This window comes from Gorilla gorilla, chromosome 13 (assembly GCF_029281585.2).
Source record: "Gorilla gorilla gorilla isolate KB3781 chromosome 13, NHGRI_mGorGor1-v2.1_pri, whole genome shotgun sequence".
In the NCBI taxonomy this organism is placed as follows: domain Eukaryota; kingdom Metazoa; phylum Chordata; class Mammalia; order Primates; family Hominidae; genus Gorilla; species Gorilla gorilla.
Genome location: NC_073237.2, coordinates 64,254,104 through 64,273,488, shown reverse-complemented (window position 1 = coordinate 64,273,488; position 19,385 = coordinate 64,254,104). Strand labels below are relative to the sequence as shown.

At 42.4% G+C, this 19,385-nt stretch overlaps 1 protein-coding gene across 3 annotated transcripts in view; it reads left to right on the top strand.

Annotated features, from left to right (window-relative positions):
• Positions 1-19,385, top strand: part of DOCK8 (dedicator of cytokinesis 8) — a 249,124-nt gene that overhangs the window by 156,526 nt on the left and 73,213 nt on the right. For 2 of the 3 annotated variants that reach the window (XM_019033579.4, XM_019033581.4), the window contains exons 18-24: positions 471-572; positions 4,493-4,588; positions 5,260-5,494; positions 8,066-8,230; positions 10,014-10,186; positions 13,830-13,925; positions 17,977-18,072. In XM_019033579.4, the coding sequence (XP_018889124.3) occupies positions 471-572; positions 4,493-4,588; positions 5,260-5,494; positions 8,066-8,230; positions 10,014-10,186; positions 13,830-13,925; positions 17,977-18,072 (963 nt within the window). The remainder of the gene's footprint in view (positions 1-470; positions 573-4,492; positions 4,589-5,259; positions 5,495-8,065; positions 8,231-10,013; positions 10,187-13,829; positions 13,926-17,976; positions 18,073-19,385) is intronic. The other variant, XM_055350708.2, reaches the window with a different exon arrangement.

The following is a 19,385-nucleotide window of genomic DNA, read 5'->3' as shown; positions in this document are numbered from 1 at the left end:
ATGATTTGCCTTAGCAAATGTCGAATTTCAGGAATGGAAAGCTAGTGGGTGATAGATGTTGGAAGAATACTCATCTGTTTTTTAAAAAGCGTTGCAGTGTTCACTATTTCCAAATTTAATATCCGTGCTTCACGTATAGAACTAGCTTTGTCCCCCAAGAAGAAACAATTTTTTCCTTAAAAGATATAAAAGGTAAAATAAACATTGATGTTGTTCAGACACACACAAACATTGGCTACAGAGAAAAATGCTACTGCTTTAGCTCCAAAAGCAATAAATCACCAATATTACCGTTTCAGGAGGTCTCAGAGATTTAAAATGCAAAGAACTGGACAGAAATTACTGCCAAAAAGACTACTGGTCAATATCTAATCACTGTTTAGTTGCATTTGATTATTGCGAGCTAGATAAATTATCAGAATTATATGCTGTAATAAATACCACTTTATTATTTACATCATCTGTTTCAGTGGCTGCCAATTCTCTTAAATGAACGTCTTCAAACTGGATCCTACTGTCTCCCAGTTGCCTTGGAAAAATTGCCACCCAACTACTCCATGCATTCTGCTGAGGTAATTGGCAAGCTGGCCATCAGCTGTTTCTTGTCCAGCTGTAGTCTTGGACCACCTTCCCAGACTCACTTTTCATTCCCATGTGGCCATGGATGTTCATCATGTTCTCAGAGAGCACATTGTTACGATAGGATGGGAGGAATAACTGACTGTGAAACCTCATTCTTTTAAATGCCACCAAATCAGAATGTTTAGTAGACGCAACCTACACCCAAGGCAGCATAACCTTGCATTATCTACCACAGAGGGATTCCCAGAATAATGTATTATAGAAGAGGAGGCAAACTAAGGCCATTCATAATAAACAACTGTTCCCATCAAGGATCCTTATAAAAGATTCCCAGGCCAGATTCATCCGTTTCTTTCTTGGGTCAGTTGTCACAGCCCTCCGGTAGATACCAAGGTATTTATTCTCCTACCAATCCCTATGCCAATAGCCTTTCCCACTTCCTGTTTCTGGCACTTTCTCTTGCTCATCCACTCTGCTGCAGTGCACCCATTTAAAGAGAAGCCCAGGTGGATCATCTGAGGTCAGGATTTCAAGACCAGCCTGGCCAATGTGGCAAAACCCCATCTCTACTAAAAATACAAAAATTAGCTGGGCCTGGTGTTGGGTGCCTGTAATCCCAGCACTTTGGGAGGCCGAGGCAGGCAGATGACTTGAGGTGAGGAGTTCAAGACCAGCCTGGCCAACATGGTGAAACTCCATCTCTACTAAAAATACAAAAAAATTAGCCGGGCGTGGTGGCAGGTGCCTGTAATCCCAGCTACTCGGGAGGCTGAGGCAGGAGAATCACTTTAACCTGGGAAGTGGAGGTTGCAGTGAGCTGAGATCACACCACTGCACTGCAGCCTGGGTGACAGAGTGAGACTCCATCTCAAAATAAATAAATAAAAAATAAATAAAGGGAGCCCAGGGGACTGTCCACCCTGACTGCACCAGCTGTCACACTGCTAGCCCACTTCTCAGTTCCTTGCATAGGTTTACATCAATAAGTACTATTTTGAAGTAAATCTCGAACGTCATATTTCATTTTAGTCTGCATCTTAAAAGATAAGGGATTTGTTTTTAACCATCACAATACCATTGTCATACTTTAAAATTTTAACTGTAATTTCTTAGTATCATCAAATATTCAGTCACTGATCAAATTTTTAATTATCCCACTAATGATATATTTTTGATGCTTGCTTTTTAAAATTGGTATTCAAATAAGGTCCACACACTGCTATTGATTGTTACATCTCTGGAGACGCTTTTAATCTACAGATCCTCCATCTCTTTTGCTTTCCTTGCAATTTTAAGTTGAAGAATTTCGCAGAAATTTGAATTTAATTTCAACCGTTCCAGTCAACTTTCTTCTCTGTTCTTTCGCCATCTACCGTCTCACTTCCGGCTGTTTTCCTCTTATTTTCTTTTTTCCTTAAAGAGAGAACCAACTTTTGCCCTGGACCACAGGCATGTGTCTGGTAAACCAAAACTTCTCTCATCAAAGCCATCGAAGGGGCAATCCGAGTATGTCCACAGACATTTCCCTGATTGGTCTTTATGATTTGGACATCAACACCTTTCAGTAGCCCTCAAAACCACCTTCTCATCATCAAGTTGCACACTCTAATTTCTTAGAACCCCCTCTTATCTTTTTAAGCTATAGGAAAGACCTGAGTGTTGGAGAGAGACAAATCTGTGTCCAAAGTCTAGATTCTGCCACTCCCTAGCTGTGTGAATGTTGGTGAGTTGCTTACCCTCTCTGAGTCTCGAAGATGAAACTGAGCCCATATTTGCATATCTGCCTATAAGGTTGCTGTAAGCATTAAATGAGATAATGCTTGCCGAACAACAAACTCAATTCCTAAGTAAACATTAATTCCTTTTTCTTACTTGCGCTATGCTGTGTTTATAGATATACCCTTAGCCTCTCTTAGTATCCTTTAAACCTGCACTGTCTAATAAGATAGCCACCAGCTGCATGTGGCTATTGAGGAAAATATGGCTAGTTCAAACTGAGATATGTGCTATAAGTAAAATATGCACCAGATTTCAAAAACTTCATGGGGAAAAATGTGAAATATTGTATTAATAATTTTTTACATTGATTACATATTGAAACAGTCTTTAGGCTATATTGAGTTAAATGAAATATTACTTTCACATGTTCCTTTTGTGTGTGTTTTTTTTTTTTTTTAGAGACAGGGTCTTGCTCTGTCACTCAGGCTGGAGTGCAGTGGCGTGATCACAGCTCACTGTAATCTTGAACTCATAGGCTCAAGCAATCCTCTCACCTCGGCCTCCTTAGTAGCTGGGACTATAGGCATGCACCACCATGCCCAGCTAATTTTTTTTTTTTTTTTCATTAGAAACAGGGTCTTGCTATGCTGCTCAGGCTGGTCTCAAACTCCTGGCCTCATGTGATCCTCCCACCTTGGACTCCCAAAGTCCTGGGATTATAGGTGTGAGCCACCATGCCCGGCCCCTTTTTACTTTTTTAATGTGGCCACTAGATGATTTTAAATTACATATATAGCTCACGTTATATTTCCACTGGACAGTGCTATTTTAGATCACAGATGGCAAACTCAAGTGCCCACAGGATCCAGATGAGTAACATAAATGAATGCCTTGTTCTGGTGGCATCTGTTCACTCTGGAGATTGTCTCTTCCCCATCTGAACGTCACAGCTGTTCCCTTCACTCTGCAGATTGGTGACATGCTGGGATATAAGGCCAATTTTTTCATTTCTTCCAGTATTCAAATGAAGTTAGAAAAGCAGTCTTTTATAGGAAATTTTCAGGCTTTCAAATATTGGTAACTAATTTTTTAAAGTTCCTAATACTTCAAACAGAACGTGTGTGTAGGCTAGAGCCCACTTTGGGCCGCAGCTTTTGACTGCTTCAGATAGCTTTAAAGGTCTCCATCCCCTGTACACATCTACCTTTCATTACAATGAAAGACATGCAAACCTAGGCGAGGCCCTCCTCACTCAACACTGCAGGACGTCTCTAAAGGAATGCAATTTCAATGGGAATTTAAGGCAAGAAACTGTCTCTAAGACCTATGAAGGTATTGATATATAAACGTATAAAAGAGTCACTTTGAGTAATTAAAGCAGGAGCCGAGCTGGCCTAGAAACATGTTGGAAACACTTGGAAAAACTGTGGTGAAGGGGAAAGTAATATCGGGTACTCAAAAGTATTAAAATTTCATGTCTTGTAAAGATGTTCTCTACTTTGTCCTGACAATTCTGATTAATGGGGAAATTGCTGGGATCTTAATTTATTTTAATTCCTAGAATCCAGAATCATCAATGCTGGTTTGGAACTTAGAGACAGATTACACCGTTCAACCCTCTTCTCACAGCATGAGAACAGAACACTAAGGCCCAGAAAGTTGAGTTGAGTCGTCTAAGTAAAAATAACTAGTTTGAAGCGGGGCACAGTGGCTCACACCTGTAATCCCAACATATTGGGAGGCTGAAGTGGGCAGATCACTTGAGCCCAGAAGTTTGAGACCAGCTTGGGCAACATGGTGAAACCGCATTTCTACAAAAAATAGAAAAATTAGCTGGGTGTGGTGGTGTGTGCCTGTAGTCCCCGCTACTCCGGAGACTGAGATGGGAGGATCATTTGAGCCCAGGAGGTTGAGGCTGCAGTGAACCGTGATTGCACCACTGTACTTCAGCTTGGCGACAGAGTGGGACCCTGTCTCAAAAGGAATGAATAAATACATGAATAATAACTAGTTTGGTGTAGAATTGAAGTTGAATCCAGGGCTCCTGACTCCAAGAACAGTTAGATTAGTTTTCAAGAGAGTTCTGTATTTGTATAACCCTGACATTTCCAGTCAAGTTGCTCTGCATTGCTTGTTAGCAATCAGAAAAGGGAATTGGATTGCTAATCTTTTTCTTTTTTCTTTAACACAGAAAGTCCCATTACAGAATCCTCCCATTAAGTGGGCTGAAGGACATAAGGGAGTATTTAATATTGAAGTGCAAGCTGTTTCTTCTGTGCACACCCAGGTAAGGAATGTCAAGGTTAATAATGAAGGTAAAGGTGCAGCAGAGGAGCCTTTGAAGGACAGGCCAATAAAAGATCAATGAAAATCCTTGTCTACAGATAAATAAAAAATAATCCTTTAGTTCTTTGTGGGGACATGCAAACCTCTTTAGGTTTCATTTGTCATTGGAATAGAAAGACCTTACAAAAGCGCCGAGCACCTAAAGGAAGGAACCTAGTATCTGCACTGTTGGTTGAGAAACTTTGCAGGGAGACTTGATTTGAAACTCTCATCTGCTGTTACTTCTTTTCCCTCTGTAACTCTGCCACTTTGCCAGCTTTTAAAAAGAAATTCCGTACTCTCTCCTTTACCTGCCACTGTCTGAGTTCTGCATCTGCTGAGACCCCTCTCTTGGCAGTATGCTTACCTGGTACGCTGACCTCTGCTTACAGAACATGTCAGAGCCTAAATTATTTCTTCTTTAGCTAATAATTATTGAAAGGTTCAATTTCATGCACCACATTCTACAAAGAAGTTCATAGCCTCGGTCTGAAACATCATGTCTTAGACCTTCTGGTCTGAAACGCTGGATAAGAGGTTCTACCCATAAAGAGCTATTCGATTGTGTTTGTGAATCCACTGGTGAACGTTGATGGTATAAAACCCCATGAGGCCTGCCTTCTCCCTTCCCAGGACAACCACCTGGAGAAGTTCTTCACCCTCTGCCACTCCCTGGAGAGCCAGGTGACCTTCCCCATCCGCGTGCTGGATCAGAAAATCAGCGAGATGGCGCTGGAGCATGAGCTGAAGCTCAGCATCATCTGCCTGAACTCCTCCCGCCTGGAGCCGCTTGTGCTCTTCCTGCACCTGGTGCTGGACAAGCTCTTCCAGCTGTCCGTGCAGCCCATGGTCATCGCTGGCCAGACAGGTATGAACCTGCAGGGCTGGGCTGGGAGGAGGCAGGAGCAAGCAAGCATTGCCTTCTTTAATGAAAAATGACTTTCCAGAAATCCAGAGACAATGTGATCTTCCTTTCCACTGATGATTTGTGTTCAAGGGAGGCTAAGTCTTATGCTATTTTTTTTTGAGACTCTCTGAATGTTGGAAAGAAAAAGAAACATTAAAGTAGGGTTCTTAATATTATAGCTTTTTGTAAAGTTTATTAAATGATTATAGGCAGTCTTTAAAATTCCATTTCTGGTAATCGATGAATTTATTTTACCTTGAAGATATTTTTGTTTTCTTGACTAACAGGAAATGGAACATTTTAAAGTAAGACAACCTGTGTTAAATGGAGGGAAGGAACTCTCTACATTGAAATGCAATGCAATCAATTTTTAAAGTTAAAACATAAACTCACTATTTTAAAGTGTATAGTTCAGTGGTTTTTAGTATAGTCACAAGGTTGTGCAATGATCGCTACAATCTAGTTTTATAACATTTTCATCACCTCCAAATAAAACCCCATACCCTTTAGCAGTCACTCCCTATTCATCCCTCCCCCTAGAACTCATCCGTTCTCTCTTACAGTCTATTTTAAATGCTTGCTTTTAACAAATTAACACTAAATACAATGTGTACATTTTCCCTTAGAAATAATCTCAAAAGCTTATCCTGGAGGCATGACCAGAGTCCAGTGGTTCTCCTAACTCTTCCAGGGTAGACTGGCTGGTATAGGGCATCTTTATTTGCCACCATTTTCAGCTGTGCCTATATAGCTCTTTGCTTTCCAGTCCAGCAGACGTCTTTTGGGTACCATCCATACGCCCAGTACTGTACTAACAGTTGTAGGCTTTGTGACAATAACCAAGAGCATCTCAGACCTCAGAGGACTTATAATATGGCAAAGAGTCAGCAGCACAGGGCAAGAGTCCTCAGAGGGACACAGCTAAATTTTGCAGTGGTTGTGGGGAGGGTGGTATCAAAGGAGAGAGTGAGAAAACATCCATCTGGGAGGATGCAGGAGGTCCACATGAAGAGATGGCCTTGAAGAAGGGATGGAGTGAAAACCGACAGAATAGGGGCAATAAGATGAGTGCAGCACTGCAGAGAACCAGAAAAGTGTGGGAGTGTCAGGAAGAAAGTCAATAGCACAGTTGGTGGTGGAACAGAAGCAAGTGTGGAAGTGGGCTGGGACAATGAAGTGAGAGAGCTTTTAGAGCCAGGGAGGGGCATGTCCTCTTAATCTCTCACTCTGCTTTGCACCCTGATATGCATCTTTTGTGGTTCCACAGATCAAACGTCCTGTGTTGGAGGCTAACTTTTCATCCATGTAGCAGTTGCCTCTCCAGCTAGATTCTTGCAGAGCTCTGCCCTCCTTCGATTACTTTCTGTGCCCCCACATATGTGGCACACTGCTTTGTATGTTCCAGCTAGTTAATACAGACTTGTTCACCAGACAAAAATATTTATATGTTTTGAGCAGCTTCTCCATAGCAAGTTGCCACCTTGTGGTGTGAGGACCACAGGGTGTTGGCATAGGCAGAATAAGTGGAGGTGACTAGTCTACAAGCATTTATTTAGAATCTATTCTGTGTCTATGCAATGGAAAGCACAGTGGGGGCACAAAAAATGTGAGAAATGCACTTTGCATGGGAGGGATTCCAGCTTTCACAGACAGACAGTTTACCACCAGACATGGCTGGAGAATCATGTAACTCAGTTTCACTTGAGTTCTGTACTGTGTGGAGTCAGACGGCTTCATGGAGGAGATGGGACTTGTGCTGAGATTCACAGGGTCGGTGCGATTTTGTGGATAGGAGTGAGGAGGGCTTCCTAGGCGAGGACAACAGCATGAGCAAAGTCTCAGAGATAAGAGAGCAGGCATGATGGGACAATACAATGACTGCCTCATTTTAAGGGATGTTGAACTGAGCCAAAAAGGGTACAAGGTTAGATAAGTATATTGGAGCCAAACTATAGAGGCTTAGGGCACCAGAACAAGAGGGTCTATGCAGTAAATCAAATGTGTATGGGCCCACTGTGGGAGTGACTTGATACGCAAACATTTTTAGGTTAATCTGTACAAGAATTAGGGTTGTGCAGCACATCTCAAATCATAGTGTCCACAACAGTCACGTGGGCATCTTGTAAAGATGCAGAACCTGATTAATACACTCTCTGGGGTGGGGCCTGAGATTCTGCATTTCTTAGTAGCAAGCAGGTGATAGTGGTCATGTCTGTCTGCAGCCCCCACTGAGTAGCATCAGTTTACAACCTGGCTTAGAGAAGGAGGACGTCTGGACAGTCTTATGTCTTTGTCATTAAAAACCATCAATGCTATTCAGTGGCAGGAGGAGGAAGGTCAAAGGAGGGAATGTGGAGGCATCTGTGGTACTCAGAGCCAGCATGCCAGAGCTCACCAAAACCATTTACCCTTCCCAGGCCTAGTTAAATTGGTCAGCGGTCAGGACTCATTTTCACTGTCCTGGAGAAACTTCCACCTCGGGCTCCTTAAGGACCAGCTGTGGGACTACCCATTTTTCTCTTGGTTCCTCAGCCAACTTCTCCCAGTTTGCCTTCGAGTCCGTGGTGGCCATCGCCAACAGTCTGCACAACAGCAAGGACCTGAGCAAGGACCAGCATGGGAGGAACTGCCTGTTGGCTTCCTACGTGCACTACGTCTTCCGCCTGCCAGAGGTGCAAAGGGATGTGCCCAAGTCAGGTAGAGTTGCCCTGAGTGTGGGACTCTGGTGGGCAGGGCAACGCCACCTCCACCCCACTGCAGTGTAATCCAAAATAAAACATCCTATGCTGGGTGCAGTGGCTCACATCTGCAATCCCAGCACTCTAGGAGGCTGAGATGGCAGGATCACTTGGAGCCAGAAGTTGGAGACCAGCCCAGGGGACATAATGAGACTCTGTCTCTACAAAAAATATAAAAATTACCAGAGCGTGGTGGCACATACCTGTAGTCCCAGCTACTCAGGAAGCTGAGGCAGGAGGATCATTTAAGCCCAGGAGTTGGAGGCTGCAGTGAGCTATGATTGCACCACTGCACTCCAGCCTGGGAAACAGAGCGAGATCCCATCTCTTCAAACAAACAAACAAACAAACAAACAAACACCCTAAAATTACATTTTCATTTTCAGGACAATACAAAACTTACATGAATGCTGAAATTATGTGTTTCTTTATAGATCTTTCTTCCTCCCTCCTTGCCTCTTTTTATGCTCTAAACACTTATTTTGTCTGCCCATTTGATAATCCCTCACTGGTCTTTACCCACTTGGTAATTTATGATTCAGCTGAGAATCTCTTTTTTAAGATGGAGAAGTGGTGACTGATGCCTACGATTCTAGTATAATAAAGGAAATAATATATATCCAATGGCAGTGGTTCTTAAACTTTTTGTTATAAAAAAAATCCCTTTTCACATTTCCCTCAAACTGAACTATTGAAATAATAGTAATGCATTTCCCCAACTCTTCTTAATTATTTACATAAGTAATAATCAAGTAGAACTTCTTGTCAGCATGATATAAAAACTAGTGTCAGTGAGTTCACAAAATTGCAGGCCCAAATAAACATGACACTTTTGTTGGTCTGTGCAGCCTCATTTCTAGTAAATCTGAAAATTTGATTGAGTTTTTAAAAATACTAGTGATGTGGCTGGGTGCGGTGGTTCATGCCTGTAATCAATCCTAGCACTTTGGGAGGCCAAGGTGAGCAGATCACTTGAGCTCAGGAGTTCAAGACCAGCCTAGGCAGCGTGGCAAAAGCCCATTTCTATAAAAAATACAAAAATTAGCCAGTCATGTTGGCAGGCACCTGTAGTCCCAGCTACTCGGGAAGCTGAGGCAAGAGGATTGCTTGAACCTGGGAGGCAGAGGTTGCAGTGAGCTGAGATCATGCCACCGCACTCCAGCCTGGAGGACAAAGTGAGACCCTGTCTTAAAAAAAAAAAAATTAAATAGTAATATCTCATAGACTTCCATAACCGCTTGTGAAAACATGTCAACATTTAAAGATGAAAAACAGTGCTGTATACATCATATACAGTAATCCTCACAAGGTTCAGATGACTCTATGGATTTTTGAATCTGAGAAAACCTCACTGCATGAATTGTAAAGTTGTCATTTAAATATTGATAAATTAAAAATATCCACATTTTTAGCTTCTCATGAGAAATCAGAAGCTCTAGCAACCCTGGGGTCCGTTTCCCGATGGTAGTAATAGACTGGAGCCAGTAGTACCCCCTGCCTTTGTAAGAGGCATGTGTTGGCTGTTTACCATGATCTCCACCACTCCCTGGTGCTTTATGCCCCATCTACTTCTCTCCAAAAGATTGCCTCCTACCCCAACCGGGATTTGTTAAGAAGACCCTAATTCCAAGGCCTAATCCAGTGGCTTTTCATCTACCCTATCCCTCTTCAATTCCTTCTTAAACTCAGTAAGTAACTCTGTTCCCCTGTCTGTTGACATGTCTCTGCCTGGTGGGGTGCAGGCGCTCCCACTGCCCTCCCAGACCCTCGGAGCTACCACACGTATGGACGCACATCAGCTGCTGCTGTGAGTTCAAAGCTGCTGCAGGCCCGGGTGATGAGCAGCAGTAACCCAGACCTCGCGGGGACACACTCCGCAGCAGACGAGGAAGTGAAGAACATCATGTCTTCAAAGGTAGGAAAGATGTCAAACCCTGGAAGGGGACACAGGCTTTTTTATTTTTTAACTAAAACTTGGAGAAATAACACAGAAGCAACCACTACTGCTGCCCACCATGCTGGTCAGATGCTTTAATGCTCAGCTTTGGAGTGATTAACGTTCTTTAGAACAGATTAAGACCATTCTGACAGATGCAGCAGCAAGACCAGCATCTGAGGATTTGCTGAGAACTACTTAGCTTGGGTAGCAAAGTTTTAAAGCATCAGGGGTTTAGCCACATGTAGTCATGTGGCTAAACCATGCATTTCATTTTCAAGGAAAAAAAAATCGCTTTAACTTTTGATACCTGGAAAGGTTGCCTTTAATTTAGTTTTGTTTCTTTAATACCTACCTCTTACGTTCATTAACATCCACAGATTGACTATCTCACAAAAAAGTCCGAAGGAACAGCCGGGCGTGGTGGCTCATGCCTGTAATCCTAGCACTTTGGGAGGCCGAGGCGGGCGGATTACTTGAGGCCAAGGGTTCAAGACCAGCCTGGCCAACATGGTGAAACCCTGTCTCTACTAAAAATAAAAACATTGGCCAAGCACGGTGGCTCACACCTGTAATCCCAGCACTTTGGGAGGCCGAGGTGGGTGGATCACAAGGTCAGGAGTTCGAGACCAGCCTGGCTAACATGGTGAAACCCCGTCTCTACTAAAAATACAAAATTAGCCAGGCGTGGTGGCACATGCCTGTAATCCCAGCTACTCAGGAAGCAGGAGAATCGCTTCAACCCAGGAGGCAGAGGTTGCAGTGAGCCAAGATTGTGCCATTTCACTCCAGCCTGGGCAACAAGAGCAAAACTCTGTCTCAAAAAAAGATACAAAACATTAGTTGGGCATGGTGGCGGGCGCCTGTAATTCTAGCTACTCAGGAGGCTGAGGCAGGAGAATCACTTGAACACGGGAGGTGGAGGTTGCAGTGAGCTGAGATTGCACCATTGCACTCCAGCTTGGGCTACAAGAGCGAGACTCCGTCTAAAAAAAAAAAAAAAAAAAAAAAAAAAAATCCCAAGGAGCAATGCCAAATTTTACAAGCAAATAAAAACTGACATCCTGAGAGGGTTGATGGCTTGCCCTATGTTGTTTTTCCCTCTATGAATTCTTTATTTTTTTCATGGTAAAGCTTTACTTTCAGAACAGTTTTAGAGTTATGGAATTATATACTCTATACCCAGTCTTTCCTTTATTAACATTTTACATTCGAATGGTACTTTTGGCATGATTAGTGAACCAATATTCATGGAATATTATTCATTAAGTTCATCTTTATTCACACCTTCTCAGTTTTTCTCTAATGTCCTTTTTCTGTCCCAGGATCCCGTTCTGGATGCCACATTACATTTTGCAGTCTTGCCTCCATAGGCTCCTCTTGCTGGGAACAATTTCTTAGGCTTTCTTTGTTCTTCATGACCTTGACAGTTTTGAGGAGTAATGGTCAGGTATTTTGTAGATTGTCTCTCATTAGGATTTTTTTAAAGATTATGATATTATTCACATACCATAAAATTCACCCTTTTTAAAAAGATGGAGTATACGATCCAACAGTCCTTAATCTACTCACAAAGCTACCACGATGAATTCTTAGCCTGAATTTTTTCTCCAATGATCTGTGGCCTCAGGGTGGCCGAGCTATTAGAGTAATATCATTTCCCCTGATAAAGAGAAATCAAAATCTCTAGGTTTAGACACAGATACAGTTTCACCGTTACAAATTCCACCCACTTGACACAGTGTGGTATGAGGAAGGAAATCTGGAGACCAGGGTTTGGGGCTGGGCGCCAATACTGCCCCGCTGTGTGGCCATGGGAAAGTCATTTAACTGTGCTGGGCCTCATGTCCTCATCTCTGCAGAGGTCCTGGTCCCTGGATGAACTTAAGAACCATCTACCCTGGATCTTTTAAAAACACTGGATTTGGCCGGGCACCGTGGCTCATGCCAGTAATCCCAGCACTTTGGGAGGCTGAGTCGGGCAGATCACGAGGTCAGGAGATCGAGACCATCCTGGCTAACACGGTGAAACCCTGTCTCTACTAAAAATACAAAAAATTAGCCGGGTGTGGTGGCGGGCACCTGTAATCCCAGCTACTCAGGAGGCTGAGGCAGGAGAATAGTGTGAACCCAGGAGGCGGAGCTTGCAGTAAGCCGAGATCGTGCCACTGCACTCCAGCCTGGGCAGCAGAGCGAGACTACGTCTAAAAAAATAAAAATAAAGAAAGAAAAAATAAAAAAACCACTGTATTCTCCCCCTGAGATGCTGATGATCTGTAGTTTGAGCCATCAGGAATTATTCGTATTCTATCCTTTTTGACTTACAAAAATCAGTTCAGGGATGTGCTGGAGTGAGCTCGTACCTGTTCCCAAAAGCTGATTGCTTAGTTTTCCAGAATTTTTTGAGCCAGTTTTGAAATAGACATTGTTAAAATTAAATCGTATAAACTTAAAATTAAATAAGTTATATTAAAAACAAAGGTAATCTGAATGCAATGTGGTATGCTAGATTGTATCCTGGAACAGAAATAGGACATGAGTGCAAAAACTGGTGAAATCCGAGTCGTTCATGTTTAGTTAATAGTAACATATCAATGTTAGTTTCTTAGTTTTGACAAATGTACCTTACTATAAAAGATATTAAGAGAAATGCAATTAAAGTCACATAAGAAATACTACCTTTGTAACTTCTCTGTAAATCTAATAATAACTATATAACTTATACTTCAAAATTAAAAGTTCACTTTAAAAAGGTAAACCTAGTCCCTTCCTAATAATTTCACTATATGCTACAATATCTAAGTTCTTTGTTCTTTACGTTTACTGTGTCTGTGTGATGGAAATATTATATAACGGTTTGCTACCACACTGCATTTCGATGACATCGTGTTGGTAGATTGAAATCAGTTATGATGAAAGTATTTGTGGCACAAAAATTGGCAAATGCTACAAATTACCCCCACCCCCCTGACAACTGGTTGTTAAACATTTGCCAGCACAACACAACTCAGCCTCATATTGAAAGCCCCTTTCAGCAATACCACTTTCTGATCACCCAGGAAAGAAGTGGTCTGCAGCTATTACTGACAGCCTTGATCTTTCTATTTTTCTTTAATAAAATGAAAATACTAAATTTTTATGTGGACAGGGTTAGCAGTTTTCAAATTATTTTGTAGCATGGGGAGAAAATGTCTGATAGAGCATGAGCACTCCACTTCCTTTCAGAGGTAGTTTTTGACAATGTATTGGTGTTTAGGAGACAGCGTGGTGCAGTACCATACTAAACCACAGAGAGACACTGTTCCCACACATTTTTTCCTGGCGTCCCCTGAAGTCACAGACTCCTAGAAGGGACTACTCAGCAGCCCAGATTCTTAAATAGTTTTTAACTGTAGGTTGCTACACACAAACTATTAACGGGTGTTATCTCAAGAGCAAGTAAAATTAGGTATAACTTCACTGTCTTTGCTTTGTTTTATATTTACTTATGGCAATTGTTTTACCTTTGTAACCAGGAAAAAAAATATGTGTAAAAAAATGAATTCTGAGGTTGTGATTTCCAGATGTCTGGCTTACCTTTCCATGGTTGGTTCACTGTTAAGCCATGGTTTGTGTATTTTAGATCGCCGATCGCAACTGCAGCCGAATGTCTTACTATTGCTCTGGCAATAGTGATGCTCCAAGTTCAACTGCAGCCCCAAGGCCAGCCAGCAAAAAGGTACTGAAGAGAGCAATGTGAGGTTCATCCCAGGATAAGAACAGAAGGATTTCCTCATGCCCTCACACTGTGCTTGAAAATAGTCAAAGTGCTCCCCTGCCTGTTCCTGATGTGCTAACACACACACACACCCCACACACACTTTTGCAGCCCTGTCCTTTACGCCACATTTGACCACCTAACTGCCCATTAACTCAGTGTTTCTCCCACTTTCTCATGCATCAGAATTACCTGGAAGCCTTGTTAAAACTCATCGCTGGACCCTACCTCCTGAGTTTCTGATTCAATAGATCTGAGCTGGAGGCTCAAGAATTTGCATTTCTAACAAGTTCCCAGCTGATGCTGGTCCAGGGACCACATTTTGAGAACCACTGCATTAGCCTCCTTTTAGTAGAGGGAAAGCTGGGGACAATTCATCCTTGACAAAAGTGAATGGCAATAATTAGGTATCATTTGTTTCAATACCATATAAACTAATATGAAATGCTTCCTCATAATTCTTCACAATCAGCCTTACCTATGAGTTCAGAAACTTTAAAAGCTGTTAAACTGCTTACCAGGATTTTTAAAGCAACAAAATTCCCCAATCATAGTCACAGCCTATGTGGTCTGAGGGATGGAGGGAAAAAAAACTGTCTGCCCTAAGTTTCCTCTCTTCTAGGCACCCAAGAGTCTCACCATTATAGTAGCTACTTAAGTTTTTAATATCTTTGAAGACCTGTATTAAAATGTAAATATGGCAGAGCATGGTGGCTCATACCTGTATTCCCAGCACTTTCGGAGGCCACGGTGGGTGGATCACCTGAGGTCAGGAGTTCGAGATAAGCCTGGCCAACATGGTGAAACCCCCTCCTACTAAAGATACAAAAACTAGCCGGGCATGGTGGCAGGCACCTGTAATCTCAGCTACTCAGGAGGCTGAGGCAGGAGAATCACTTGAACACAGGAGGCAGAGGCTGCAGTGAGCTGAGATCATGCCACTGCACTCCAGCCTGGGTGACAGAATGAGACTCCATTTCAAAAAAAGAAAAAGAAAAAAAAAGTAAATATGCTTATTGCAAAGGATAACACAGGAAACCATTTGCAAGAGCTAACATCACAGGGAAATGTTTATTAAACAGGCAAGGAGGGAATGAGCCTCCCCAAGTCTCCCTTTGGACTGGATGAGGGAAAGAGCAAGTGTGGGAGGGCCGGGGCCTGGTGCTATACACTTTGCAGTATTCCAGGCACCATATGTCTAGTGAGAGGTACCAGGATTTAACTATAAAAGGAAAAGTGAAAAAAGATATGGTTAGGCTAAAAACAAATTAGTCCACTTGCTCTAAAATTTAATATTAGGCTATCACAGGCCCTATGCAGTGACTGGTTATAAATATTATACCATTTTCCTTTCTTAAAAACCATTATTTGCCTACAGCCTGACTTCTTTAACCCATGTCCTGTTTGGTTTTGTAGTTGCCATGTTTTGACTTGAAATGACCAGAACAGAGACATTTTATTTCAAAGGGAAGTTTGGCCAATATGTTTCCTTAATACCTTAGCAGACAGAGTTTTGCTGCTTGGCTATTTTATATAACCTCCAGAGCAAGGTGTTCTTGTAATAATGCTGCCCAGAAAGCAGCATGAATTACTTTAAGAAGCAGCTTATCCTTGTCTAATCTCTTCTTGCCATAAGACCCTGGCAGACAAACTGACCTATTTTCTAGAGGCGACCTTTGAAGCTGGGGGAGCATGTCTTTCCCACAATGAGAAGATCAAGGTGTAGTCCGGTTATATCATGTGCACAGTTAGACCACCTGCTGGATTAAAATTCAACCCCACGCCTCTCTCAAGTGAGACAGCTTCACTTCAGACTCACAACAGCAAACAAATGTGTTAACGTATATTAAAATTATTAAGGTTTGACTAACCTCACAAAACGAAGTGAAACCAGTCGATAAGCTGAAACACCTAAGCATTCTCCATTCATCACCACTAACCCACTGGGGATCTAATTGGTTAAAATACCCAAGCATGTATACAGAGATTTTCCTTTTGTCATCTTTTCGTTTAGCTAAGTAGCTCTCAAATTTTAATGTACGCAAGAATTAGTACATTGGGTTGCATGCATACTGGACTCTGTGGGTAATTTTTTTTTTTTTTTTTTTTTTTGAAACAGAGTCTCACTTACTCTGTCACCCAGGCTGGAGTGCCGTGGTGCAATCTTGGCTCACTGCAACCTCTGCCTCCCAGGTTTAAGTGATTCTCCTGCCTCAGCCTCCAGAGTAGCTGGGATTACAACCGTGAACCACCACATCTGGCTAATTTTTGCATTTTTAGTATAGATGGGGTTTCACCATGTTGACCAGGCTCGTCTCAAACTCCTGACCTCAAGTAATCTGCCCTCCTCGGCCTCCCAAAGTGCTAGGATTACAGGCATGAGTGAACACACCTAGCCCTCTGTGGATAATTTAAACGACCGTCAAGAGCAATGTTTGCTGTAATCAGTTTTTGCTTTAGGTGTTGACTTTAAAACTTAATTTGCACATAAGGATATGATATTAGGGTGTTCAAATAGCTTTAGCTTTCTTACCTACTTTCTTACCAGAAAAAAAAAAAATGAGTTTATCTACGTTTATTCCAGGTTTTGTGGGCATAAGATGAAAGAAAACCACAGAAAATTCCCAGACATCATTTTTGGCATTAATTGGGGTGACCAACTGTTCTCATTTGCCCAGGACTGAGGGAGTCCCCAAGATGTAAGGCTTTCTATTTTAGGACCAGGACATTATCAGGCACACTGTAATGGATTGATTGCCCTACCTTTAGTCTTGAACTTCTTCCTCATCAAAATGATTGTCGGGAATATGAACACATAGCCAGATATGCTGGAGAATGGAAAAGGTATAAGTCACCCTGTGCGCCATTTGCTACTGAGCAGTAGGTGACTTGAAGGGAAGTGAAGACGCAAAGTGGAGCTGGGGGACTTTGCAAGCATCTGGCCCTGGGACATAGACATTTAGATGTTGTGAGTTAAGGCTGATACTACTATGCCTTTCAGAGCCCAAGATCCTCTCATAAACCCCACCAATCCTGTTTCCCACAATGCCATATTGGCATTATAAAAACAAAAATTGTCCAGTCTCCTAGAGAGTTTAGACACCATCTAGACAGTGGTCCCTAAAGTGTAACCCTGGACCAGCAGCAGCAGCAGCACCCAGGAACTTGTTAGAAATGCAAATTCCCAGGCTATTGAATCAGAATATCTGGGGGTGGGGCCCCCCAGTCTGTGTTTCATCAGGCCCTCCAGGAGATTCTGATACACAGAGGTTGGGCGTAGCGGCTCACACCCGTAATCCCAGCACTTTGGGAGGCCGAGGCGGGTGGATTGCTTGAGCTCAGGAGTTTGAGACTAAGTGGGCAGCATGGCGAAACCCTATCTCTACCAAAAGAAAAGAAAAAAGAAAAAATTAGCTGGGCTTGGTGGTGCACGCCTTTAGTCCCAGCTACTTGGGACTAAAGTAGGTGGGAGGATTGCTTGAGCCAGGGAAGTTGCAGTGAGCGAGATTACGCCACTGCATTCCAGCCTGGGCGACAGAGTGCAGCCCTATCTCAAAAAAAAAAAAAAAAAAAAGTTTGAGAACTGCTGCCACCAACCAACTGATTTTATGGATGAGAAAACTGAGGGTGAAGAGAGGAATGGCTTGCACGTGGTCACACCGAGAGTTTTCAGCAGGACCCGAGAGGAAAGTAAGACAGTACCAGTTTTAATGGCTACCCAGAATGTTTCCCCCGTAGAATAGAGTTTCACTCCCAGGCTGAGTCCACTCCCTCAAATGTGTCTGTCCTGTGCAGCACTGACCCCAGCCTTCTATGCACCGAAATGTCCTCCAGTCTCAGGTGATCTCAGCACTGACTTTGCCATCCGCCACTTACTGCCTAGAACATCTAAGACACATGCTTCAGGAACTAACAAGCTATTAAATTGGGGGGAATAAAAGAAAAGAAAAAAGTGTTGGTGAATAATAATAGCCTTTGTCATCACAGCCTAATTTTTGTGGTTCTTATTTAGCATTTCCATGAGGAGCTTGCCCTTCAGATGGTGGTCAGCACTGGAATGGTGAGAGAAACAGTCTTCAAGTACGCCTGGTTCTTCTTTGAGCTTCTGGTGAGATTCTTGCGCGTTTGTATCTGTGCTCAATAGGCCAAGAGAAGCACACAGCAGAAAGGAATTGACATTTTGTTCACTGAGTTGCCCCTGCTGAAAACCTGGGGTGGTTTCTTGAAATCTAATAATCTCTCACCCCTCCCATCCTTCTTCCACTAAATTGTGTTGGTTCTACTATGAAAATCTATCGCCGTCCTGTGAGTTCTCATCACCTTCACCACTCTCCACCTGGCCAGACACCATCATCTCTCATGTGCCTCTCGCAGTGACATCCTCTTTTTCCTGCCTGTATCCATTTTTGCCCTTGGCCCACCCATTCTGCACATGGCAGCCAATACTAAACAGAGAATGTCACGTTCCTTTTAAAAACCGATCGATGATTTTCACTGCACTGAGAAGAAAGCACAAATTTGTATCATGACCTAAAAAGCCCTTGTATGATTCTGTTGTTTTCCTCCCTCTCTAACCTCATCTCACGCCACATTCCCCCGTCATTCAGCCACATGGTCCTCTTTTGGTGCTTTGAAGATGCCAAGGCCATTTTGGCCTCACAGCCTTTTCCAGATTCTCTTCCTGCTCCCTAACTTTCACCTCCGCACCCCCAACACACACAGTTTCTATTCTTCTCTGTAGATTTCAGCTTCAGTGGAACCATCCCCAAGAGGCCTTTTCTGACCACCTAATACTGTAATATATCTTCCTCTATTATCCTCCTTCTGAGCACCCTATTTATTTCTTTCCTAGTGCTTATCACAATTTCTAATTGTTTTTTCTGTCTCAATGGTTAGATTTTCAGGATTTGGGTCTCTCTTGTGTATTATCCCATCTCTAGCCTCAGCACACTGCTTGGTACCATGCAAGGCCCAACTAATATCTGTTGGAAAACAGAATGAAATTTGTATATCTGTTTATCCTAAAACTTTTACTATTACTCGAGCAGAAAAGCAAAAGGTATAGCCATAATACCTTAATTTTAAAATAAGGGGAATAATAGTGATAACTATTTTTTTGTTTAATTATTAATGGAAGCAAAAGGATTTTACCATAGAGGCACTAAAAATAAACATTTTCTCAATGTTGATAAACAGAGATGCATAATGAGATGATGTTGAATGAAAGAGGTCTAAAGACATAGACACCAACTATATAAAAATATATATGCAAACAATTCAGAAGATTTGGAGTAGGTTGAGATTTAGTGATAATGTTAGCTTTATATTCATTGGGTTCTTTCCCCTGTCCCATTAAGTGAATCTTTTTTTTTTTTTTTTAAAGAGAGTCTAGGCTGGGCGTGGTGGCTCACACTTGTAATC